Genomic DNA, 27,254 nt, shown 5'->3' on the forward strand with positions numbered 1-27,254 from the left:
CTAATGCTTCTTTCTTTCTTTGCTTTCTGGCCTCAGAGAAGCCAAAACCCCATGTGAAAACCTGAGGGTTTGAGGCAGTCACATGTAAGGGCATCAGATGCCGCAGTTTAGGTTCCAATTGTCCTTGAGACAATCTCTGCATTGATTTTCTCAGGGAGATGCAGGATGGGTCCAGAAACACTCCCTGCACCATGAAGGTGGAGGAGATAAAGGTTTTGGTGTTGTCTCCAAGCGGCTGATAAAGGCCTGGGGAAAACAAAGAACACGAAGCTTTTTGCAGAGGGGGGGACAGCAGGACAGCTGGGGATGAGAGAAGCTGAGAGAGAAGCAGTTTTTCAGCTTAGCTCCAATCATACCAAACTGAAAAAAGACAGAGTAAACGAACACATCTAAAGCTCATCCCTGCTTCACCATCCTCTATAGCCGTTTCCTCACTGTTCTCAGTCAATGCACTGCAGTTTTTGGCAGCCCCCCGTGCACCGCATGCAGCCACCCTCCTGTAACTCATCAGGCAATGCTCCAACAATGTTAGCCCAAAAATCCTCTCCCAGCAGCTCAGGCAGTTCCCACACCAAGTGCAACCCTAGTGCAGGAATTATCTTTGTGCCTCACGTGGCACAGATGCAGCCACACAGGTATTGAGATGCAAGAAAATAAAAAGCAATCCTAACTAAGGAAATACAAAACGCCTCCCAAACAGAAAACCAGGTGTAGCATTTAACTGTAAAGCACTTCAGAAAAGAAAGTGCAAGCAGCTCAGGCAGATGAAAAGATGAAGCTCTACAGCTGGCATGTCTCATACAGCAGCTCTTTGCACTGATGTTAGCCCCACTGGTTGCAGATACCTGGCTGTGCACAACATGGTAGGTGACGTACACTGAGATAAAGGCATTAACACTCAACAGAGAACCTGGCAGAAGCATTACTCTGTATTCTTTCCTCTGTATGCTCTGATGCTCTTTAAAACAAAACAATCTATGTGTGCAATATTCAGTAGAGCTCTGCTACTATGAGAGCCCCCGGAGGTCAATTCTGCAGGGAAAAGCAGGCAAAGCACAGCAAAGCAACACTTTAAGTAGTGAAATACGCATATTTGGACATTAGCAGGTACTGATGTTACATAGATGCTCCACTGTGCAGGGCTGCACCAAGATCCTGGTCCTGGAGGGAGACTGACGCAGGCAAAGCCATCCCAACACCACAGATGAGTGCAGTGAAGGACCTGGAAGCAGCACACACTGTAAGGAATCTTAACTTGCACATGAAATCCAACATTTTGGGGAAAAACTACAATGCTGCCAGGTGCAATTTCCCTCCTGAACACAGAATAAAATTCAGTGGGAGCAGGCACTGAAGCTCAGCCCATTCTCCTGAGGCTAAAGCTGGCATGTGATGTGCACCCTGTGGAAACCATGCCATGCTGTTGCTTCAGGACACAAAAAGTACAATAAGGGAAAAGAAATAGTGACAGAGACCTGAGAAACACAGTAGAGGCAGTAAAATATGATTCTCCTGTAAAGAGGTTTCTTCCTTCTGATTCATCTCATATAAAACCTACTCAACACTCAGGGTCAGCATGACCTGCCCATCACTGAGCTCGTTCCAGTTTGCACTGACACTGTGCTGCTAAGCTACATTCAAAGTAACCCACTGGATCGTGGAAAAAACCCATTAGTTGCAAAGCAGAATACAAACTGGGCCAGACTACCAGGGCTTTGTATTTGGAATGTGCAGATAAGGCTGTGCTTCTCCATGGAACCTATTGATACTGCTACCCAAATGCATACCATCAAGGCAGAGCTCATGCACATTAACACAGGCATGGAGGAAACAAGGCATTATCCTTTAAGTTAACCCACACATTGAAAATCATGGAGGAAAAAGCAAAAGTTGAACCTTCAAAGGCAGCTGGCAAGGAACAACAGACTTATCTCACACATCTTGTTAAACCACATTTCTCTTGTGCATAAATATTGAGGCTTGCATTAAGTTTCGAGTAAAAACCCAACGTTGCATTACATCTTTACTCATTATAGATCATCTCTGGTGCTCTCTCATCTTTTTATTCTGTTCTCAAAGCACTGTTCCCTACACTGGAAGGAAGAGCACAAGAATGGGAATGGTTTATAGGGCATAACGTTTCCAGAGACACACCAGTCTCTGCAGGGAAAAGCAAAGAGAAGAAAATAGTATTTTGAGGTAGGCAAACTAATCTTGCAAGGAAAACCAAACCCAAACTTACTGCTCTTTAAATGCAGTGAGTTGGCCCTACGTAGCCATAAATAACTTGAAGGCTGAAGTTTAGCAACAGCCGTGTTGTACAACGCGATAAAGAATGAAAGCAACAGGAGGAGTGAAATCTAAGTTAGCAGGGATCAAAAGCTCTAACTCATTCCTTCTAATGTATAGCTTCTGCTGCAGCTGCTATGCGAGTTAATTAACCTGACTTATGGACAGAAGACTCAAATCAATATTTCAGCAGAGAAACACTGATTTTTAGCAGGCATGGCTGAATGACCAGCCTGCAATTGCTGCCTGCAATTTACAGCACTGAAGACCCTGCAGGAAAAGATTTTCCTTGTTCAAAAATACCTCACAGAGCAGCAGATCACCGACAGGGCTGAAGGAGCCAAAGGACACGGGCTTGTTGCAACATCACGGTCACAGCACCAGGAAAACATCCAGTGGCTTTTAACCAGCACTTGAAGTCAAAGGTTACGTGCTAGTTTCATTGCAGCTCCAAGTCCAGCGCAGCAGGCAGAAGTCACAGTGATGTGGATACATATAGAACCTTCCACTTACTGTGCAGCACTCTCATGAAAAGGCATTGCAGTGCAAGGGGATCAAGATTTGGCACAGAAGCTCAGAGATAACTGCAGTACTTTAAAATGCTTTAGAAGCACGAAGCAGAAGTATTTGATTTTAAAAACACTGTGGATGTTTCCAAACTGCAGTGCAGAAAATGGACGCATTGGCTGCTGATCAGATCTGACATAAGAAAGCCTCCTGTTATTATTCACTCTTTAGGCAAAGGAAACAATTCAGGCAGTAGGAGATAAACAAAAGGCAGCTCTAGGAACCAAAGCGCAGGCAGTGCCTCACAACCACCCAGCACCTCATGCACATAAGCACTCTGTACTCAGACAACGAGCATCATCTGTTGGCGGAGCTTCAGAACTGCAAGCAGTTAGCCAGCAAGCACACAGCTAGGGAAAGAACAGTCAACACTGTAAATTAGCTATGTGTCCATAATGTGAACTATTCAGAAAACAGGAACACACTTAAATTCAATTCAGAACTTTTCCAATGCACTGCCAACTAACATCTGCCATTTTTGTACTCAGAGAACTGCATCAGAGGCATTTTCAACACGGGTTTATGTTCACACCAGCACCAAACCACCAGCAACGTGACAGAACAACACAGTAAAGTGCAAGGTTTTGCATTTGGGCCAGAGCAATCCCAGGCATCCTTACGGACTGGAAGGAGCAGTCCTTGAGAGCAGCCTGCAGAGAAGGACCTGGGGGTCCTGATGGATGAAAAACTGAATGTGAGCCAGCAGTGTGCTCTTACAGCTCGGAAGGCAAATGGGATCCTGGGCTCCATCAGAAGAGGGGTGGCCAGCAGGGACAGGGAGGTGATTGTCCCCCTCTACTCTGCTCTTGTGAGGCCCCATTTGGAGTACTGTGTACAGGTTTGGAGCCCCCAGTACAAGAAAGGGAGCTGTTGGAGAGGGTCCAGAGGAGGGCAACGAACATGATCAGGGGACTGGAGCACCTCCCCTATGGAGACAGGCTGAGGGAGCTGGGCTTGTTCAGCATGGAGAAAAGAAGGCTGCGGGGTGACCTGATTGCAGCCTTTCAGTACCTAAAGGGAGCCTACAGAAAGGAGGGGAATCAACTCTGTGAAAGGGTTGATAACTGCAGGACAAGGGGAAATGGTTTTAAATTAAGGGAGGGAAGATTTAGGTTGGATGTCAGGGGGAAGTTCTTTACAGAGAGAGTGGTGAGGTGCTGGAACAGCTGCCCAGAGAGGTTGTGGATGCCCTGTCCCTGGAGGTGTTCAAGGCCAGGTTGGGGCCCTGGGCAGCCTGGTCTAGCATTAAATGTGGAGGTTGGTGGCCCTGCATGTGGCAGGGGGTTGGAGATTCATGATCCTTGAGGTCCTTTCCAACCTGCCATTCTGTGATTCTGAGAACAGAGCTGTTCCTTGGGAACTGTTTTTTTTTTTCCATTTAGTCCATATGTCATCACGTTTCAGTACAAAGCAACTCCACGCAAAAGAAAAGATGGAAAACAATGTCACCAAGACTAGGCAACCTACATGGAAAATAATATCCTCACCTGTTTATTGTTAGTTTTACCACTCGGTAACCTGGTTGGTTGGAACTCAGTGTGAATACAACAGAAGTTTTGCAGAAAGTCACACACCTGCATTGTTCACACGAACCAAACGCATTTCAGGCTCCAAATTTGTGTGCCTCGACTTGTTGCTCTTCGTGTCTCTTTCAGGACATCCATTGTCACTGATCCGACAGAGTCCAACTCAGTCTCTCAAGCCAGGTGACACACAGATTCAAGAGGTGGAGATGTCTCACAGACGGTCTTCTCTGCAGTGCATGGTGCTAGGGCATTCAACCAGTGTGTCAGAATTCAACCGTGTCAGCTTGGATGTTTTACTCCACAATACAGGAATAGAATTTTACACGTAGCTTCGCATGCCTTATGGCTGCTCGCCCTACTATAGGACAGTGCAATAAATACAAATATCTGCACACTAGAAAAAGATTGAACTGCCATGATCTACACCTTGTTCATGAGTACAAATTTACCTAGTCAACAATATGACAAATTTAGCAGAAAAAGTGGTAATGGCAGTAATAGTCTACTACAAAAACAAGGCTAGAAGCAAAGTGTTCTCAAGCTACAGAAAACTTGCTACTTCCTAATACGTGACGTAGGGCCCAATTCTGCCAAGTGCAGCGTCGTGACCAGAAGACTGCATCAGAACATGCTTTTCCCCCATTTAACAATGAATAATTATACAATTTATTTGGTTTTGATAACTGTTTATAAATAGCACACTATAATGACTATTAACCTATACAGCAACATGACATTTATAGCCTAATCCTGAATACAAAGTCCAAGGAACATGACTACGAAGGCCAGAGAGCAAACGTCATCGACTAAAAGCATTTCCACTTCAGAATTTCCTTTTATTGAGTATTCTTTTACACAAGCATTTGAAACCTAAGGAACAGGATTTCCTATTCCCTCTGTTCCAGCAGTAATCTATCCACACATCACCCTTATAAATTAGTGATGGATTTTAACAGGTAGCCCCTTAGGGCTATATATTTATATATTTTATATATATGCACATTTACTTTGAATTCTATGTAAAAGTTGAAAAAATGTTTGAAAGAAAAACTCAGAATATATCACAGCTCTTTCAGCAAAAAAAATACAAATTAGTTTTATAACCACTATTCAATTTATCAAACTTTTTTTTTTTTTCCTGAAGTATTTACTTTTAATTATGTACACATTACAGGAAATAAAACTTCTTCCACAAACATTCTCTAAGGTGACAGTTACTGATAGATGATAGCAGGAGGAATATTAAACAAATGGGGGTGATCCATTTCTGCTTTTAAAAAGTAAAAAGTCACCATATAATTGAGTACAAAAACCTGCATTGAATGACAACTGCTGGTGTAGTAACTTGATCAGATATGGAGACCAAGAGTATAGTAAAGCCCTATGGTAATAATATTTCTGTAGCATTTCCACTTGGTATGTATATACTAAATGTTGGCAAAGTTTCTGTAGCATTAGCTTATACAAACATAGGAGTCCTCAGTCTGCTGCATAAAATGGAACAGGTGTGTTTTAATTCTCCCAAAATGCACCTGAATTGCAGAGTGTCACTTACAAACCGCATAATGGAGCTTTTCTTCAGAAAAATATCTGTTTGGCATCTCCAGGACTCTGCTCCATCGGACAATAGGGGCATTTTAATCTGGGGACGAAGACAGCATGTTAGAATGTCTGTAAAGCAGACAGAACCCGGTAGCAGTGCTTTCTGGAGCCCCAGCACTGCTGAAACACAGCTAAGCACTCAGCTTCTTCCTCCACCACAAAGGTATCAGATGGGCAGTGACAGTCCCTCCTCCTTTCCCCCAGCAGCACACAGTAAAAATACGTGAAGGCTCTGCTAAAAGTTACCTTTCACAGAAAGAAACCTTATCCCATTTTTCTTCCCTCTAATTGTTTTCTCACCTTTTACCCACTCACCTCTGAATTATTAAGTACCAGGAAATTATTCTTCACGGTTAATCTATTATTTAAGTTTTGGGGTTAGTTTGTTGCATTTAAGCCATTGTAAGCAGGCTGGTGGCTTTCAGTGTGACTTCATTAACATCCAGCCAGTTTTACTCCCCGATTCCCAAAATGCTGTCATTTCTCAATCCACAAAGATCAGCTCCTGCAGGCTATGGCTAAATAGGTCAGCCTGGCCCTCCCTGCTGAGGTCTCCACCAGCACAATTCCATCTGCTCACTGCATTTCTTCTAGCACTGATGCATTCTCCCCCCATCTCTAAGCCTGCACCTTTCATTCCCCAAAGTTAATTTTGTCAGAGCTGTTCTGTTACTAAAGCTGATGAATAAAAGCATCAGGAATGAGTGACCACAGACAGGAATAACACAGCAGAAAGCTTCTCGGCTTAAAAACAGATGAAGTTATCCCAAAAGCATACCTTCCCTTTTTGTTTGTTTTTTTAAACAGAGCAAAGCATGCAAACATTACTCAATGTTTTCAATCACAGTATCACTTATTTTCTTACTAGATGTCACAAAACAACCAAGAGCTCTAAATTAAGCCAACAGCCTTCGCAGAAGCTGCATACATTCAATCCACGTTACCTTATTCCTGAAGGAAATCTGTACAGCTCTCCCCTCAGTTTTCCTCCTTTCCAAAAGCCTGTAGCTACCAGTGCATGATAATTCAACTACCCACTCAATTGCTAAGCTGTATCTCCTCACAGGTTTACTCCCCCTGCCTACTTTAAAGGGTGTTTCCACCATTACAAGCCTTGCTGCCAGTGAAAAAACCAGGTGTGCAGAAGTCTCTCTTTGAATTTTGTGATGACATGGTGGCATTTGCAGCTCGGAAAATTACTCTGTTCACTACATTCCTTCATGTAATCCCTTTCTACAACATCAGAGGTTTCTTATGCTATCCTCCAGCACATCAGCTCAGCCACCTGATTTCAAAGTCATGCTCCAAGACTTACAAGCTTCCACCAGTTATGGAATTGGGGATGCAGCTTTCCTCAAACACCACACTTCAGTCTTAAGATTCATCATTCTCTACACTTAGCTTGGAATGCAAAAAAACGGTACTTACTTGCTGCCATTAAACATTTTATTCAAAGCATCTCTTGATATAATATGACCACAGACTAATTTCATAGGTGGATTATTATCTGTTGTTTGCTGACGGAGAATGGGACAAGCAAATATTGAATGGTACCAGCACTTTTTGCCAAGGTCCACCTCAATCTGCGAAAAAAATGAAGATGATTTATCCTGAGAAGCAACATTTCCAGACAATTATTCCTTTATGTCACAAAACCCTTAAGAACTGTAACTCAGCACTGAGGGCAGCAAAGTCCATCATGTTGATGCTTTACAACTTCCCAGTCAAGAACACTTCATTGTGATCTTAAAAAGGCAGTTTACGTTGCTCTCCCTCCCAACTCCCTAAAAAATCAAAGTATTCTGACAAAAGATAGGTGTATATTTTAGTGCAGGTCTGTGCTCTGTTAGGAAAACTGAGCTGATGACCCAACAAGGCATCCTGTATTTTCTAACCAGTGATTTCTACAGCTTCCTGAAAGACTTCCCCCTCACCTAGAAATCCCATCAATATTAAAGTGCATCAGAATCATTTCTCTTCAGCAGTAACACAGAAAATACTGGTCCAAAAAAAAAAAAAAAAAAACTCCAGCCATTAGCAATAAATGACTTCAGAAATGAACACCTCAAATAGAAAAGAGCATATAGATGACTTAAGGAAAGGACTGACAAGTGCAGGGCTGGAATGTGCATGCCTGAGAGTTCCACTCTCACTGTTACAAAAAAGCAGCTGAGCAAAAACTTAACACATGCACTGAAGCTACATGTGAATCTCTTCTAGCTACCATCAGTGAGGCTGAGTCCATGCCCAGTTTGCACTAAACAGGATTTATTTCCAAATCAGGAGCAGGTCACTGGAGAGCTGCATGAGCCTAGTAAAAGCTATAAAGGGAAAACAAGATTTCATAACAACTCAGCTTCTTTTAACTCAAGAGTTGTGCTGGAAGCACAGAGCACTGGATCCCAATGTATACAGATTCAGATACAGATCCCAGACACAGATCCAGCACTGCATCTTCTACTTCGTATCTGCCTGATGAAGTGTCAATGCAAAGCAGCCTATGAACAGATCTCAAGCCCAATTGGAGGAAGCTCATGTTCCTCAGTGAGATTCAAACTTTATCAACTACAGAAGAGGAAGGGGACTCAGCTGCCCATGCTTATGTTTTATGCAAGTCCTGTATGTGGGTGCTGCTGAAGGCAGTGCCTTGCCTATGGCAGCCTGCACAGCTGGTCATACCAGTGGCCCTTGTGCAAGTATGGGTGGTGATTCATGCTCAGCTTTGCCGTGGGCTGAAGCTACAAACAGAAAAGCAGCAGCCAAGTCCATCAGCCAGGCTGGCTGGCGACCCTGCACACAGCACAGGGGTTGAAACCACATGATCACTGTGGTCCTTTTCAAACCAGGCCATTCTGTGGTTCCGTGATCAACATGAGCAGAGATCCTGAAGTCTCTGTATAGGAAACCTCAGACCCTGGAGTTGCTGGAGCTGGTGGTTACGTATGACATCCCCTAGCATCCAGCACACAAGCAGCCTGAAACCTGCATTTCCATTAGAGATCCATCTGCCCCATAACAGCTCAGCTTTCACTCACCGGTAGTTCATCCTTCTGGTTCCAAACACCTGTGCACTGCCTTTGTTCAATAACTGCCTTGATATTAATTAGAGCTGGTAATGCTACACAACCTGCTGAAAAACTGCAGAAAAAAAAACAGATTAATATAGTGTGAGTTTTAGCAAGTAACTATTTCTTGTATTTCTATTTTAAAAAGTTTAGATACAGCAGTGTTATACTACTTCATTCAATTTGTGTCCGTGCTGCTGAGTAAAGAAAGAAAACAAATGTAGGGAAATAACGTCAGGCAAGAGAAGGAAGGAAAGCACAACATGCAGTGATGGAACAAGAGCAGCAGTATACAGCTGTACTGTGGCAGTGCCTCAACATTCTGCCTGCTCTGAGAGCTACCCATTTCCAGAACTTCCCACATTACTTTCAGGAAAACACTTCAAAGCATTAACAATGATTTTTGACAATTTAACAGACATTTTGATGGACAAAAACTTCAGTCTAACAACAGTGCTTTGGGCCTGGAAATCAGGAACAACAAAAACAGAATTTATCAGCCTGCCCTGCTTCTCTGGCAAATCATTTTGTTATCTGTGCATGTTTTATTATCATGACCTTCCTCTCCTCTGCTCCTCCAGATACTTATTTTTAAGGTTTCTACAACAATATTGTGGCTAGTTTTCTTGTGAGGGATGTGCCTGAAGCCTGCCAGCCTGCTGCCTGCTATTTTAAAGAAAAATGAAATGAAGCACCTCTCCAAATGACTGGCCTTTTCATTCCTTGCACTTGGCTTTTTGTTGGTGTCAGCACTGAGTAACTTGTGTTAACTCTTTGGGAAGTTTATACAGGTGCATCATAAAAGCACTACTGCCTCAACCATTCTACACTACATCTCTAGATGAGTCCAATGGGCACCTAACAATTCAAGTAAAACACAAATGTAAGTAACAATTTGGCATCCTGTTGTCCTTCAAGACCCCGAGCAATGACCTCCTCAATGCACTAAGTTTTCCTATTGACTCCACAGAGTAATTCAGACTGTAAGACTTGAATTAGACACACACTGAAGAAACCAATCAGTCTTCAAAAGAAAACTACAGCAGGCAACCTCTATCAACATTCTGAAAAGCAGTACATTTGATAACAGGGATTTCACTTGAAGCTAGTTTAATTTTTAAAGGATCTGCAGCACCAAAGGTCACGTCAGTTTCAAACAGCCTTATTTGTGACAGGAATATCGACACCCCCTGCGCAGCAAACATGTTTCAGCACAATCAAATTCATATTGGGCTCAAACCAAGAGGCCAACAGATCCAAATATGAGGGATTTTTCCACTTCATTGAAAATCTCAGACACTTGCACTGAGAGCTGCAGCATTACAGTGGCAGCACAAAAGGAAAACACCATGGGTGGTTGCTCACTTCACTGCAACAGGAACAACATGAGAACTAACAACCAAAGTTACAGATATCCATAATTTAGACTATCTATAAAATCCTCCAACTGAAACTGGCTTTGTTTATTCCAGGAAGACAACTCATGTGGAAGCAACTCCCTTTGTTGTAGTTTATGACAGAGGTGTGAAACAGGAGAAGCAGAAGGTAGGACAACTTCAAACAGAGCTCTAACGAAGAATAATAAAATGCAAATAGTAGTTAACAAACAAACCCAGGAAGAGGTAAGGAAGCTTCTGCTGAGTACTGAAACTAGCCCTGAAAGACGCATGTAATTGATTTTCCATTAAATGTTTGAAATAGAAATTAGAACATCAGGCAATTGGCAGCCAAAGGTTAAAGAGCAGCTGATCTGCATTATCTTCTGAAAAGCTAGAAGGAGATTAAACTGCTTTTTCTTAACATTTCTGACAGCCTACTATCGATTTGCATTTTGCCAGATTAGCTACTGGGCTTCAAAGAGCCTTTATCCTTTGCAAATGAGGGCCAACAAATAGTTTGGAAATTTGAGCAGTTAACATCACAACCTGATTCAAACACTCTCGTAAGGAGAAGACAGGTGAAAAAACACGTGGATTAAAAAGAAATGATCAAGTGCTGACAGAATCACGGCTGGAGTTTTAGTGCTTTGTGGTTACGCAGCAGGAAGAGTTTTCACACACTTGTTGTGGAAATAAATGGCTGATGGCCATCCTCGTCCTTCTGTCTAAGCTACAGAAGCCAAGATCCTTCCATGAATGCTTCCCTTTGAGCTGAAAAGATGCTTCCTCTCAGCTGAGAAAGCCCAGCACACCAGAATCTCTCATCATTCACATCCTTGCAAATCTCACTGGAGCTAATTGTAACCACACTCTTTACTTCACACCAGCTAAATAAGACTACTTGTCAGCATTTCTTTTGTCCTCAATTAGAAACAGAAACCAAAACTCCATGTACCAGGTCTTAAAAGCAAGCAAAAAGCAGCATACCTAACACTGAGTGGTGATTCGACTGAGAGACCCAGAAGAGCACAGGCATCTCTTGTGAAGATGTCACAGATGTCCGCCCACTGATTTGCATCTAATAGATGAACGTACGGCGAGTTCTCTATGCCTTGCCTCAGATACACCAGGCTGCCCATCAAAACCTGAATATCTGTGAGGGACCAGGAACAGTTAGTTATTTCATGCTATGAATAGAAGCTGGCATCTTCGCTTTTAGACTGTATGAGAGAAACAAGCAGAGGCAGAAGATACACCAAAGCAACGACACACATCCTCACCTCTACAACCTATAGCTCCAGCCATCACAGGACACTTTCACCTATGAGAGCCCCAGTGTGCTATGAAAATAAATGAAAATAATGACCGAAAACACACTGGGAGCATGATTTGCATTTAACTACCACACGTCACTTCCAAGTGCCTTGGGAATAAGACCTTACCTTTCTGATGGTTTAGGGCAAACGGCTGGAAGTTTTTAGCGTACTGAAGTGCTTCTCTTTGATTTGCTGTTCCACCCATCAATAAACTAATGAAATATAATCTGTGTAGTTTGAACTCCAGTGAACTATTCTGTGCCATAAGCATTTCTCTGTTGGATACCGCCCACCTGGAAGAAACGAGGAGGTACAAAGGGACGTGACACAGGAGTAATTAAATGTCAGCCCACATGATATCAAATTATTACAATTATCAAACAGCTATTTCAAGAAGGTGACTGTTCCTTGAACTTCTATTAGCCTACGTGGAGCACAGAAAAGAGTAAGATCCTTTACAAGTAGGAGTTATGCTGCATGCACAATACATGTACAACATACTTCTAGTGCTGCACAGGTTAGCCTGTGCCTTCTAACACAGCAACTGGAAGGAAAGACCGATTTAGGCACAATAGAAGGTAGAAATAGCTGAAATTAATTCCTATATTTGAATTAATATCGCTGAATCTTAACAATTACAGTCTTCTGCTGCATGTCATACAAGTACAACCAATGCTTTCAACAACATATTTTCCAAATTCCTCATTCCCCAGCGTCTTCTGCTCAGCCACTGTATTGTGTGTACGTTGCCCTGGAGAGGGGAAGTTCACCTATGGAACAAGTCCATGCACTGCAGGTACAAGGGGAAGAGAAATCAGTCTGCATACTGTACTCGGCTCTGCTAAAATGTGATTTGTGTTATTGTCAACTGGCTGCAATAGAGGCTGTTTTTCCAAACTGGCTTTTAGACAAGCTTTCTGTTTTCTTGTTCTCTGAGTGGCAGCACTGATTCGGATGAGAAGAAAGCAAACACAGAAGCAAGGCCTGAGGTGTTTGGACTAGCCAGTTCCATTCCTATTCAAAGGATTTGCAACAGAAAGAGAAAAAGCAGCAAATGATGGCTAAAACATTCAACTCACATACTCCCCACCACAGTTCAAAACCATCAGTAATCACAACATCTGTCTTCCTAACGCCTCTCAAAATGACACTTTCAGTGTCTTCAATTCTGTGACTCAAATCAATCTGAAATTTTTGAAGTATGCTGTACACTGTGCAAACCACAGCTCTCTGCTAGCTCCTATGGGGAATTTAGTTAGGATGCATCTCACAAAGCCTGACAGAGATTAAAGTAAGCTTAAACCATGTCCCCAAAGGTCACAGTGAACACCAAGACCTTACTGCTTTACAGACACATGGAATGACAATGCCTATTCCCTGGGAGACTACATCAGAAGTCCTGAACCTGCCACTTATTCCCATCAAAGCTTCACAAAGAATGCTCCTCCTGATCACTGCTGAGAAATATGGGAAACTACTTCATCAGCACCAGCAATTCTGAGGAATAACTGCATTTTGAGACACAGCTCAGTTCTTAAGCTGGATAGAGTATTGTCACATTTTCATTGTCCTAACAGCCACATTTTTCACATAAGCATTTGTGCCCAGCACCAGGCAAACAGAGGCAGAGAGTTTTTGCCCTAAAAAGTCACACTATAAGCAGAAATGAGGCAGGGCGGGGGAGGGAAGCCAGCATAGAAATTGAACTAACAATACACTCTATTCTCCATCTAATTCAGCTGTCTAGGGAATAAGGCTTCCTTTGAAGAAGGACCATGCCTTCTCCTTTGTTTGAGAAATATTCAACACATTGCAGGAATGACACAATGTGGCTAAGTTGCCATGAATAAGGCACAGGGCCTGGGTAATATGAGCTGATCTAACTTAGTGACTTGAGGTAGACGGACGTAACAGTAATAATTTACTGTTCCTCAGAGGGAGAGCATCCTTTACAACAGGCACGTTACTATTTGAACTACAGCAGTATGTGGTGCAGCCAACATTAAATTCTGTTCAGCTGCATCACAAAGCATTGCAGTGCTGCTTCCCTTCATTTACCCAATGCAATGGCAATAAACCAGCTGCACTTTCCACCTGTGGATCTATATGCAAAGGTTATTCGGGTCAAACTTCGCATGACTCAGAGCTGTACTCCAGGATTTTACTGCAGGCTTGATATCAGAGCATCCTATATTTAGTGTAGATGCCAATGACCTCTGAACTGACATACACCTGAGCTGGTTCATGTGGAAAAATGCACTTAAGTACATTTTAGTTAAGTATTTAGTCAGCCAAATAATGCCAAAAAAAAAAAAAAAAAAAAAGGCATTTTAAGTGTACAAATTAAGATCTAGAATGAAATACATTTTCAATGCTTTGTTCCATGTCTCTTACTTTTGAAAGGTTGCTAAAAAGCTATTTTATTTTTTCTTGCCTTTGAGTAAGCTTACCAAAGCCACAAGAAAGGCTGAGGGCTGGTTTGGTACTTTATGGTTCTTAAAAATAAAAGTTGCCCTGATTTGTACAGCACAGACATGTACCCACTCCTGGAAACTACAAAACCATGAGATATTTCATCATCTTTCCCTTATAGCACCATCTTACACGTCTAGTGGTTGTAAGCTGTTGAAAATATTTTAGTCTAAGGCTGACTGATAACATCTGAGCTTCTCTCAGACTTCAGGGAATGCTGAATGCTCAGACAGAACCTCCAACTCTTGGACTCCTCGAGTTGTTTTGTTCAGATCATGCTTTCAGCCCACGCTTCCACCTGCAACTCACGCACCAGAAACACTTTCTGGCTATCAGGAACATATTATGACATTAATGATCACCTACCTGGCAGCAGCAGTCCTTACAGATCACATCTATCCTTTCATTCCCTCTTCCCAGTCTTTATCTGCACTAAACAGGGAACTGGCTTGAGGAAACAGTGACACAGTTGATCCTGAATCTAAGTTTTGCTCCCCACCAGGGCTTGGTGAAGCAAAGAAGACTTGGTGACACCCAACACCTTTATTAGGTCCTATTATCCTCAACAGCTGGACCTTTGTGCATAATATTCACTAGTGTTTCACTGTAACTACAGTAAAAAACCATCACGGCTGATCACCTGTTCTCAAAGTTAATTTTCCTCCCAAAAGCTTAAATTAACCCTGAATACTTTGTGGTTGGACTTGATGATCTTTAAGGCCTTTTCCAACCTGAGCAATTCTATGATTCTATGACTGTAAGGATCCCTTTCTTAGTTAAGCATTGGCCACTGGGAGGGACAACAAGAGAACAACTGGAAAACATTTGCTCAATAATTAAGATGTCACAAAGAACAAATGAGAACACATCAAAACAAGATAATATTTAAAGTGAAACACTATGGATTTATTAAAAGAATTTCTAAAAAGGAGGAAAAAAATTGAGCAGACTCACTCTAATGCAGGTCTCAGAACTCTAACTTTTAATGCTTCCAATATTCGATTTAATTCCACGAATGGTTCTTTCTGACTCTGATCTATTGATAGACCAGATTCCTGAAAAACAAAGGCACGCTGCAGGTTAAAGCCTAAAAAAGAGGCAATTAAACTGCTGTTTTTTCCAGACAGTTTCAATATTCACCTGGAAAGCCAGCATTCAGTAAGGATGCTGTCACAAAGCGTAACGCTGCACGTTCAGGAACATTCAACATCCACACTTACGTTACCTGACACAGCTCCTCGGCCACGTCCAACATGCCCTGCCGGAAGAAGTGCTCCACCATCACCTCGTTGAGGATCCGCTGGCTGTCAGCCTGCCAGCACCCATCAATCCCCACGCTGCTGATGTCAGAGTCAAAATTCTGAAAGGTACAAATTAACATTTAATAGGTTGGAACAAAGAACCCCATGTAATTTTCACGCGGGACATCTCTGTCTCCACTCCAGTGCTTTCTGCCTATTACTCAGTTTGCCCTTAATTACCTCCTGTTCAAAGTAAAATGTATCTGTCAGCTGCTTCATTATCTCCTGTGTACAGAAGACATCCTTTGGCTTGCTCATCTCACGTCTCAATATTATCCACCATAAGGAACTACAGTGACAAATTACAAGTTAGCTTAGCAAATGAGAAGCAGAGTTAACTAATAAAGAGACTCCTGGAGTGCAACGTGTTTCTGAAGAAAGTACTGCAGAAAAGAGTTCTTCCATACATGAAAACTGAACAGCAGAAGAACAGAAGACAAAAATCGCCCACGTTAAAATCAAAATAGCATTATCAGTGCATCACTGTCACAACGGGGCACCAAATCAGAAGGAAAAGCTTTAACTCAAGAATTTTTGACACAACTGGAGGGGGCAGACAATGCTGGAAGAGGAAAATGTCACTTCTCCCCAGGCTCCCAATGACAACGAAATCCAAATCTCTGCAGATTTCAATATACCAGCACCTGAACTTCGAAGATCCCAGAGTGTTTTTGCAGATCTAACCCCAACGATCCCTTTGCAGCATATTTTTAGGTCAGTGGCCTACGGACATACTCCAGGAATAAGTAAAAATGTTGTCACAGTGATTCTTTAGTAACACTTGGCACTGTGCCTCTTGGCAACGGGAGAGCAACGCTTACTCTAACCCAGGATATAAAACAGGATTTTAACTGCTAACATGTTTAGTGCTCTGGGCAAGCAAGATAATTTGATTAAACATCCACACCCATAGTCCAAAATAAACTTTTTGCAAAAGAACCAGAGCCCAGCAGGCAGCGCATCGCCTGATTGCCTGGTAGCTACTGCTGCCTTCTGGGAAGTAACTTCAGAAACCAGAAGTTTGGTGATATTAGCAGTGCTTCAGCTTTGGTTCTGTGATGATAACAGCTCTGCACATATGGGAACACTGCACACTCACCTCTGTCACAGCAGACACAGCAAACACCACTGAGCTTGTGCGAGCTGTTCGGCAGCCAGGCACCACCAGTTCTCTGTAGGCCAGCTAACACTGGAGCAGCAGGTTAGCCAAAACACAACCTGGGGTAAGGGCTGCTGGTACAGAGCTGGATAATCAGCTTCAAACCAAATGCGAGTCGGCAGTGCGGGTTTGCATTAGATCAGCACTTTGTATTCCAGTGCTGCAATACCTCTGACCTTCAGAAACAGCCCGACAAGTCAGATGATGTTTTGTGACAACACACACCAGGCAACAGACATTTGCAGAGCAATGCTATCAGAAGCACTCAGAAGTCTCCTATTAACCTGTTCTAGAAGTGAGATCAAGTTTGAAAGAGATTCTTCAAAAAAAAAAAAAAAAAAAAAAAGCCACAGTAGAGAGCAACCTCCTTGCAGCTTTCACCTCATCAATCCCAAGTTTACTTCAGCTGAAACAGTAAGTCACAGTTCCTCTGAAGTCCACACAAAGAAATACGCAGGGGGAAGCACGGCAGACCTGTGCTCTGCTGAGCCCTCCCAACCATTCAAGGAACGTGGCTGGGTGGCAGCACCCCCAAAGCTCCGTATCTGAGCTCCCCCAGACCCCTGAGCCACCCAGCCTCCAGGCAGAAGGGCTCACTTTTAATCCCACGTCTCCCTCACAATACCCACATGGCTATACCTGCTGCTTTAGCAGGTAGCAAGTACCTGCCCACCCTTCAGCTGCCAGCCTCCAGGACTGAAACTGCTTTGATGCTGCTCTGCAACATCATGAGAAAGGAGCAGCCTCCTCAGCCCCACACACAGCTTCAAAGGCAGCACTCCCTTTGTAAACCCTCAGTAAAACACTCACCTTAGGCTAGCAAATTCTCTTCCATCTTTTGGAGATGGTGGGGCAAGACAAGCATCTAAATCACTGTCACTGAGACAAGTCTCAGAGCTAACACTTCCACACAGGTGTCTCGACTTCCAAATTCCCTGCCCTGCTGCTCATCTTTAAACTTTGTAGTGAAAAACATAAGAGTTTTGAAGATTAAATAACACTGTTCTCATCTGTGCCAATCCTTTGAAGCCTTTACAGTTCAATACCATTGCTGATTCTGGTGCTGCTTTCCAGACACCTCTAGCAGGTAGAAAATCCATAGAGAAGGTATTAAACAAATAACAGAGGCAGCACTGAGAACACATAAGCTCTTTTTTTCATTACTTTGGTTTCTGGGATAGAAAAGAAGATTCATTACCAATGAAGTTATTCTTTGTTCCTTTTCAAATTCTAGCACACTTATAACATATATATATATATATATATATATATATAAATTTTTTTAAAATTCTGAAACAAACCTATGAGCTTTGAGAAACTTCTCAAAACCCCACTGCAAATTGGATTTTTTTTTAATCCTATAAAAGATGGCAGCAGTGACTCACACCAACCTAGAAGTGCTGTAGCTGCAGGTCATATAATACAATCCAGGAACCTCAGTAAGTTTTCTTCCTCCCCCTCATCCGTTCTCTGATGAACCCATGTTTGATCAGGCTCTCATTTCAATTACTTTTCTTTAAAAAAACAAAACATGAATGATTTCTGGGGTCTCTATGGTATGTGGGATTCCACAGCTCTGCTTCCAGTGGGTCCTAAGCCGTTTCAAGAACTGACTGCGTAACACAGCCAGTGACTGTCACATGTCACAACAAATGACTGCTTGCCTTTCTCTCACTTATTTCATAATTGTCATGCCAGCACTAGATGCTCATGACTACACATCTCCCAGCTTTGTTTTCTAAATACCAACAGTGTGCCAACTGATGGCATGGGGAATTTCACAGCAAGTTAAATGAATTCCTTACATTACAGACCCCAACATGTTTATTTTACACTTTCAATTTTAAGCTTAGAAGCATGTCAGCTCCTACTGCAGAGCAGCAGCCACTCTTTAAGGAGCCTAACCTAACAAGCCTAAAGGAAAGGTGTAGAATATGATGTGCTACATTTACCAATAATGCCAAGAAAAATACACTACTGATAATTGCTGAAATATGAGGACTCGAGACACTCACATGATGAACCATTTCAATCAACACAACCTTCCCTATTAATAACATGATATGGAGAAGAATGGTGACTAAAGACAGCTTCATTTGCCAGTTTTCCAGCTTAGGTTGCTTTGGGCATTCCTTCCTTCTTCTGAATTCTGACCCCAAACACAAACACATCTGTTAGAAGTTCTCTGTTCAGTCTGTTTGTTCACCAGACGATGCTCAACTTGCAAAGACTACTAAAGCTTTCCTAAATGAAGGCATTCAACTACTGCTCACGTGGTTGCTAGAGGGAAACATTTACTTGCTCCATTTAGTTGTCTCATCCATGCTTGGGGATGAACTCATTGCAGATGAGTGATGTACAGGGAGATGAGGAGTAAGCTACCTGCTAACACTGTGCTGAACAACAAGAGGAGGATGAACACTGGAAGTGGAGCAGATGGTGCTGCAGCACAGATGCAACTGGATGCAAACGTCCCTTATCAAAGAAGAAAACAAAAGGGGCACATAAGCACGTAATCCATTAGGTCCCATCCAAGTTAGTAATGACTAAATGAACTTAAATGCAGACCAGACTAACACTGACATATAGATGTACCCCTTCCTCAACACTGGGAAAAAAAAATTAATCTGTTTGCCACAAGAAGAAAATACAGCAAATGCTTTCAGTAGGGCTGTAGATGCTATGTGTAACAACAGATGTCATTCGGATGTGTCACTAAATTGGTACCAGCATTAGCCTGTTTCCCAACCTCAAATCAGGCAATAAAATCATGAGTTACATTTATCCGTGCCTGAGCAAACGCAGCTACAACCACCATAACTGGTGTCCCAGAGATGTTAATCCAGCCATGAAATAAATGAGAAGGTGCTGGGTGAGGATTTAGACACAGCAAACGGGACTCAAATCTCGTGAATCAAAGCAAGGGCAGCTTCTTTAAATTCAGACAAGCATTTCACTTTGGAATCAGTAATATTTTGTCCACAATGTATCAAGAATCAATTTGCAACATCAATTACAGTTAATTACTGCTATTATTTTCAGCTTAAGTATATTATAGGGAAGCAGTGTGAAGAAGGCAATTTCAATAGTTTTTGAGCATGTTTTCCAGCAGCATGGAGAAAATGCACTGAACGCACACGCAAAGTTCCTTTCAGGTGGTACTGTCCAGAGTTTAAACATCACACTCTCACTTGACAAACATGCTGGGATTTCAGGATACACTTTCAAGTAGCAGAGACACTACAACCAGTGAGAAGTGATAAAACCAAACTACTTGCATGCTGAACAGTTCCTATCTAAGGAGATAACAACCCTCACTGGTGCTCTGCACTGCACAGAAATGTGTCCTTCACTCCCAGCAGGACTGGTGCAGTTCCCACTGGAAGCCTTTTGTTGAAAACATTACACACACGTAGCAGGAGCAAGAATCTGGAGGAACAAGCAGGTCACAGAGTGCAAGCTGAACTCAGTTTGAAACAGCCCTCTGAAACAGCTTTTCTGACCCTGTACAGGCACAGAGTAGATCACTGCATCCCCTTCTGCTGTGTTTTTAGAAAACCAAGCATTTCAAATTTAACCAATGTTTTCATTTACAGCCATTCTCTTTGAAATGAAACCAATAGACAAAAGGCTAAGAGACAGCAACAACACTGTCAGATCTATGCGCGTGACAAAGCAACAGCAATTTGAGTATCAGACTCAAGTCTCACCTGTATTAAGCTCGTATGCATTGTCTCCTTCAGCCTCTAAGGAGTATTGCCACTAACTTCCACAGCAGATTTACAGCCTTTATACAAGACCAAGGGCTGCTCTATCTCAGACTACTCAAATTAAAAAGGTGCACCCAAATCTGAAAGCTCTTCATACAAACTCCACTTGATAAAACAGAATAGAAAAGTTTCAAACACAGGACAAGATTACATAGATTTATTTCAGGCTTCACACCAGTAATAAGGATGGAATTTTACTCTAGTTAATAGGTTTAGGTACAGCAGCAAGGATTAGAGGCAGATGCATCCTTAAGCTTTGGATAACAGTGATGCTTGGATTAAAGCTATTAGTACAAAGTTTGAGCTCTCCATGATGGTCAATCATAAGCAAAACAACCCTAACAGCTGCAGAGACATTCTGTCCCACAAAGCAGCACTATGCACTTCAGCAGTTTGTTGTGCTACTGTTAAATTATGCTTTAAAAGCTTACCATTACTAACAAAGTTGAAATATTTAATTGATGAATTAGTGCTCTGTAATGATACAAGTGTTTTTGTCCAGCTGAAAAGTTGTTTTTAATGAAAGTAGAGTAAATTCAATCTAAATGTTGTGAAATTGAGCCCTAAGAACCAACAACACATCTGATATACGTAAGAATGTCTGTCTCAAATTCTCTCAGCTTCTAGGCTGCCCTCAAGAACAGAACACCACTTCCTGGTCATTTGCTACCAACAATTAACCAGAACTGAAACACACACCTATAAATAACACTCCTTATCAAGACTGACGTTGCAGCAAACGCTTTGCTATGCAGATGTAATACGTTCTGTTACCAGCCTAGCAGGACCTCTATGCCACGTCCTCTTGGAAACAAGAGCTGCTCCAAAATGGAGCGCTCTGCATGGGAGTTCTGAAGCGTTGCTGCACATCACATGGTCTTATGTCTGCCTCCAAGCCTACACTGCTGCAGCTGAAAGGAAGACTGAAGATGAATAGTAGCACAAATCCCAGTGTTGTGAAGGAGTACAGACCACGGAATGCATGCAATAACACCATCAAACCACAATACACTTACCTTATCAATGGCTTTTCCAACTCGGGATACACTGCTGTGAATGTCTTTGTGATCAGAGGCCAGTTTTTGGACTGTGTCCTTTATTCTTTTACAGCACTGTGTCATAACAAGTGAAATTGTCCCTGACAAGTCTCCATCTTGATCTAAACACAGAAGAGAAGAAAGTCACCAACTCTGTTATGAAGAAATAACTTAAATCTTCAACATGCAACATCATATAAAGACAAGTGGTATTAAAAGAAATGCAATTTGAAAGCATTGGTGAAGCAAGTGCAGCTTAAATTAAGTAAGACACACAGGACATGGCTCAGCCCACAAGGAAACCAGTCTGTTACAAAAATAACACTCAATAAGTGCAGCACTTTAAAAAGTAGTGTAAATATATTGTGTGTTCTAATTGAGTTCAGCAGATCAACAAACAGGTCTCCAAGAAACACCCCCAAACACACATCTCACAGAACGTAACAGGAAACAGCCTCTAACCTACTACAGGATCAGTTTTTTTCTAGACAGCTCCCTGAAGACACATCAGAGCACAATGCTTAAAGTTAACAACATGATATGGATTAACGAGGTCCCAATTCACTCTCACCCCCAAACCACCTCCTTACTCCATAAGGTGTGAGCTTGGATTTGAGCTGTGAAACATTTGCTTTCTGAGCAGTGGGGATGGTCCCAAACAGCGCCAGTCTCAGCCTCTCCTTGAGGGATGTGAAATAGCCACAGAGGCCCTGACTGGAGACATCAGGCTTCCAAGAAAGAGCAGACGGTCAGGTCAGATTTATCTCTAGCAGCACGATACTGCTAAGCTCACCCACCAAGAGCACTGCTGTGTGACCCGCGTTGGGGGCAATATAAATACACAGTGCTTACAACCCCCTTACCATCTCCTCTCACCTAATTCACGCCCCTCTGCAGCAACCAGCAACAAAGTTGACAACAGCATCCTTCTGTGCTTTACTTCGGCCCTTTCTCTGGTTTTGGTTTCTAACAGAAGGAGACTACTTGCCAGCCTTACCTCTGTAGGTCTCTCCTCCCTCAGAGTTCATCCTACATGAAGACTGATTCCTTCAGGCACACACACCGACCACTTCAACTCTACTGAAGGCTACTTTAAATACATCAGCCCAGAAATGCTTTCCTAACATTCCAGATCCAAACAATTCACATGGAAAATAACACCCCAAACCATTTCTCTACAGGAAAGATTTTAAAAAGCAATCACTTTTTGGTAAAGTTTCTTTCTCATTCTGTACTTCAGCACAGTTCTGGTTTGAGTGACATGCGAAGAGATCAGTTCCAATGCTGGCAAGCTGAGAACAATAGAAAGAAACAGTAACCATTACAATGCACACTGAACAATGTGCCTTGGAGAGAGCAAAGGAAACCCAGCTCACAAAGAACAAGGCTGCAGTCGGAGGGGGTAGGGAACCATTCCGCAGCCGCTTACTCTTAACCTCTTCTCTTATGCATCCCAACTTTCAACTCTGCTGTTGATGTCGACAGCAAAAACAAGGTGAAGTTGTTACACACGACAAGGAGTTCATCCCTAAGAAAGTAAACGACCCGTTTATCTTCACGAGCTTCTGCTATGCAAGATATGACTGCATTTTTGCAATAGACGAAGCTTTTAAGGACAAAGGAAAAATAAGGCATCGGGTTTCTTACTGTGGTTCCATGAAGATAACCTTAAGCAAAATGACAGAGCTTTACGTTTTTTCTTGCTGAGGATGGAAACAGTCCCTATAGTGCACAGTCACCAATCTGGCTCTACGCATCCTAAATTCAAGAAGAAATTTCACACAGCTGCCACCTGAAGTCGGCCTCCTACAATTACTTCAACAATAATGACTGTCTGTTACTGTTTACTTCTTGTGACAGACATTTAAAACTTACATAAAGGATTAAGGAACTTTCTGGTGCTTTCTCCCAGGACAAAACGCTCAGTCAGTTTAACCACAACCAGAACGTAAGCGCTCATCCCCCAGACCTGCAGTGCCCCATAAACAGGGAAGATAAAACACATTAACAGCCATTTTTTCCTAGAAAAGCCATTAAGCTAAAACCCAAACAACTTATACACACACTGGTATTTCTACCCCGAGCAAACAAGTGGATTATTGTCCCCTAACACATACTGCAGCAGAAACCAGCTACAGCAGAAAAGCCATCGAATTCATAAGAGAAAAGATTTCTCCCCCTACGCGCATCTCTTTCTGCTTTAATTAAACTCATCATTACTTGCAATAAATCAGCAGAAGGAAGCCTGCAGACAGACCCCTCTCAGCATTCAGTGCTCACAGAACACCATGGACTGACAGCTTCACTGTACTGGGTGTGCAGAGATGCAATTTAAAAGGAAATACTTCAGCAGTCAGACACCAGGCAGTGAGCAGAGCTCAAAGCCAAGTTCAGTCAGCCAGACACTGACCAGACATTGCTTCCACCATCCAAGAAGAATAAGCTATCCTGCCTTGGCTGTTCTAGGAGATGAGATGTATTAAAGGAGAAGAAAAGCAAACTTGGTCTTCCTATCCACAGGGCTCAACATGGGGCTGCTCAGTGCTTGGGCTTTAACATGAAGAACAGCTCAAGAAATGTTAAGAGCAGGAAAAAGAGCACAAGATAGAAGCTGCTTCGGCCTCTAAACTAACAGGGTTTTCTTCTCCACTCATTTCCTTTTGGTAGCCAATGCCTATTTAAGGCCTTTCCATACATCTTTGCTTTCAAATTTCATCCCACAACATGAACTTCTTTCTATTACTTTTGGATCTGTTTTTTTGTTTGTTTTAATGTTCCCTTTTAAATCACATGCAGAGAGGGATATTTCTGCAGTTCACACCCCCAAATTACAAAGCTCCATGTTAGGATATCTGGCTGCTTCCGTGTCCATCAATTCTCAAAAAAAATAAAAATAAAAATTCAGGTCACAGCACATAAAAGCTGCAAGTCTTACTAAAAAGGTACATGAAATCTATTAAAGCTGCCTACCCACAGACATTAAAATTTAATAGAGTCCTGAGATATTTGAGTATGCACTGACAACACATTAGCTTCATTCTAGAGTGCTGACTAAAAGAAAACTCAGTTTGGGATGCACTTTGCTAGGACAGCATCACCAGTCGGTCAGTGAGTGCTGAGAACACATCTGGGGTTTTATAATACCACCCCAAAACACCTGTACATGGAGCCTGGAAGGAGCACCCTGGGTTTTCACTTTATTACAACAGAAGTAAGAGCTCTGGATGTGGAATAGAATCACAGAATGGCCTGGGTTGAAAAGGACTTCAAAGATCATCTAGTTTCAACCCCCCTGCAATGGTCAGGGTCACCAACCACCAGATCAGGCTGCTCAGAGCCACATCCAGCCTGGAATAGGAGGCTTAGAAAGCTTTGCAATCCCACAGATTCCACTAAGTATCAACACAAGCCTAAGGGTCGTGCCACAAAGCTTTCCAAGCAAGGTCAGCATCTGTTTGTGAGGATATGCATTAAAGACAGTCGATAAAACACACAAGCTCAAACTCTCTGGAAAGCCACTGAGCGCCATTTACTGAGATGCGCTTCCAAAATAATACCAAAAAAGACAGAACATGACTTCATCGCAGACAATAGCCTCAGAACTGTATTTCCATATTTGCTCTCTATGCAAACTGCTCTGTGCACGCAGCAACTCTCACGCACTTCTGTTTATGTTCTAGGAACTAAATGTGCTCCTAGACGAGAACCACACCTGTATTTGTAACAAACCCACAGCAAACACATTTGACTCTGAACCAAAGAAGAGCAAACCCCAGAAAGCAGCGAGATAAACACCCTGCTGTCAAGTTTGGGCAGAGGAGCCGGGCAGCTCCCACTCCTAATCCCTGAGCCACCACTCACTTCCTGCAGGGCGCTGGGTGAAGTCGCTTCAGCCGCCTCAGCACCCCTCCCACACCACCCATAAACACGGCGCTGATTGTGCAAGCTGAGCGTTTCATGTTTACAGCGTGCTTCGGAGACCGAGCCTGCCCACACCGGCTGCAAAACAGAAACTCCACTCACGAGGCCGTGTTTGCTTTCAGCTGAAGAGCGGCTTTGCCCTCCCCGAAGGTAAATAAGTGACAAAAGCATCGAGGAAAAGAGAAAACAAAGAGAAAGGCGAAATAAACAGCGGGCTGGCTGCTTTCTTGCAAGCCTGCTCTTCATCTCCTGGCTCTCCCCCGGAACACGGCGCAGGGCTGAGCAGCCCAGCGGCTCACAGCGCGCTGAGGGCACAGCCGGGCAGGGCTGAGGGCAGCCTGCGGGCCTCGCGTTTCCACACTGGCGGATTTTAAGACCTTTCGAAGCGGTCTTTCTTTGCCCTGACGAATGGGGAAAGAGGGCGGCGGGCTGGGAACGGACGGGGATAGGGAAGCAAAGCGGGGTGTGTGGGGGAAGGGGGGTTCCTCACGTACTCTCGGTCTGGAGGATCTCCCGCCGCAGCCCTCCCGCGTACTGGATGAGCTCCTCCAGGCTCCGCTCGCAGAGCTGCCCGTAGCCCGAGAACTTCTGCAGCACCTTCTCCAGCTCCCGCTCCACCGTCACGCACTGGTCCATAGCGGCCGGCACCGGGCCGCCTTCTTCTTCTTCGTCTCCCCCCACCCCCGGGCTCCGCGGCCTGTCCCGGCCGCCCTCCGTCAGCCCCGGCCCGGCGTCCAACTTCCCGATCTCCCCCAGCTGTGCGCAGGCAGCGCGACGGGCAGGCGGGGACCTCGGCGGCGGGGGAACAGGCGGCGCTGCGGGCAGCCGGGGACCTTCGAGGAGAGAGGAAGGTGCGGCGATTATTGCTCAGGCGGTGCGGCGGGCAGCCCCGGCCTACCGGCGGGAGAGAACGGGCAGCGAGGCGGGCAGCTAAGCGCGGGGTCCTGAGGCTGCGCTGTTGCCATGGGGACGGGCTGGAGGGGGCGGGGCGCGGAGGAGGCTGCGCTGTGTGCTGTCGGGTCTCGGGCAGGCGCGCGATACCAGTGGGGTTGTGGGCTGAGGGGATTAACCCCCTTGCGGAGCGCTGGGCAAGCGCTTGGTTAAAAAAGAACAGCCGAAATAAATATTTTTTGCTTGAATTCCCCCTTGGCACTTCAGTAGTTGGATATGGCAGCCCCAGGCAGGTGTCACCGTGTGTTTCTGTCCAGTTAGAATCAGTTGAGAAAACTCTGGCCTGAATTTGGAGCACAGAAGCACACAGTCACAAGGATCACAGAGTCCAGCTCCCAGTCACAGAATCAAGGAGGTTGGAAGCGACCTCAAGAGATCACTGAGTCCAACCCTGCTGCTAAAGCAGTTCCATACAACAGGTCACACAAGTGGGCACCCTGATGGCTCTTCAGTATCTCCATAGGAAACTCCACAGCCTCTCTGGGCAGCCTGTTCCACTTCTCCATCACCCTCACTGTATACAAGTTCCTGCACATGTTAGTGCAGAGGTTTTCTTGTTCAAGTTTTTCATGCTCTTTTTAATGCACATTTAAAAGACCATTGGGCTCCTTGGCCACAAGGGCGCAATGCTGGCTCATGGCCACCCTGCTGTCCACCAAGACCCCAGGTCCTTCTCCTGTAGGCAACTCCCAAAGCTCAAACCATGTATCTTGTTGCTTCATCTGTGGCCATACTGCTGAAATAAGACACGAAAGCAGAGATTATTCTCAATGTAGGTGCATACAAGTCACAGTCATTTTGTCAAATTCAGGCCCAAACTGCTGCCTCTGTTTTCCTGCTCTTTCTATACTCATATATGATGTTCAAAGAAATGCAAATGCCTTGGGCTTATGTCATTA

General features: G+C 43.6%; 1 protein-coding gene across 1 annotated transcript; it reads right to left on the reverse strand.

Annotated features, from left to right (window-relative positions):
- Positions 1-4,331: 4,331 nt before the first annotated feature.
- Positions 4,332-26,117, reverse strand: RMND5A (required for meiotic nuclear division 5 homolog A). The gene is made up of 9 exons (XM_042812104.1): positions 25,899-26,117; positions 21,463-21,605; positions 15,442-15,576; positions 15,171-15,271; positions 11,871-12,037; positions 11,416-11,581; positions 9,020-9,122; positions 7,413-7,567; positions 4,332-6,024 (listed from the first exon to the last, which is right to left on the reverse strand). Exons 1-9 carry the CDS (start codon positions 26,038-26,040, stop codon positions 5,961-5,963), a joined length of 1,176 nt encoding a protein of 391 aa, XP_042668038.1. The 5' UTR covers positions 26,041-26,117; the 3' UTR covers positions 4,332-5,960.
- Positions 26,118-27,254: the final 1,137 nt, after the last annotated feature.

The sequence above is a fragment of the Centrocercus urophasianus genome, unplaced genomic scaffold (assembly GCF_019232065.1).
Source record: "Centrocercus urophasianus isolate 14NV4802_14NV808 unplaced genomic scaffold, USGS_Curo_1.0 seq_13, whole genome shotgun sequence".
In the NCBI taxonomy this organism is placed as follows: Eukaryota; Metazoa; Chordata; class Aves; order Galliformes; family Phasianidae; genus Centrocercus; species Centrocercus urophasianus.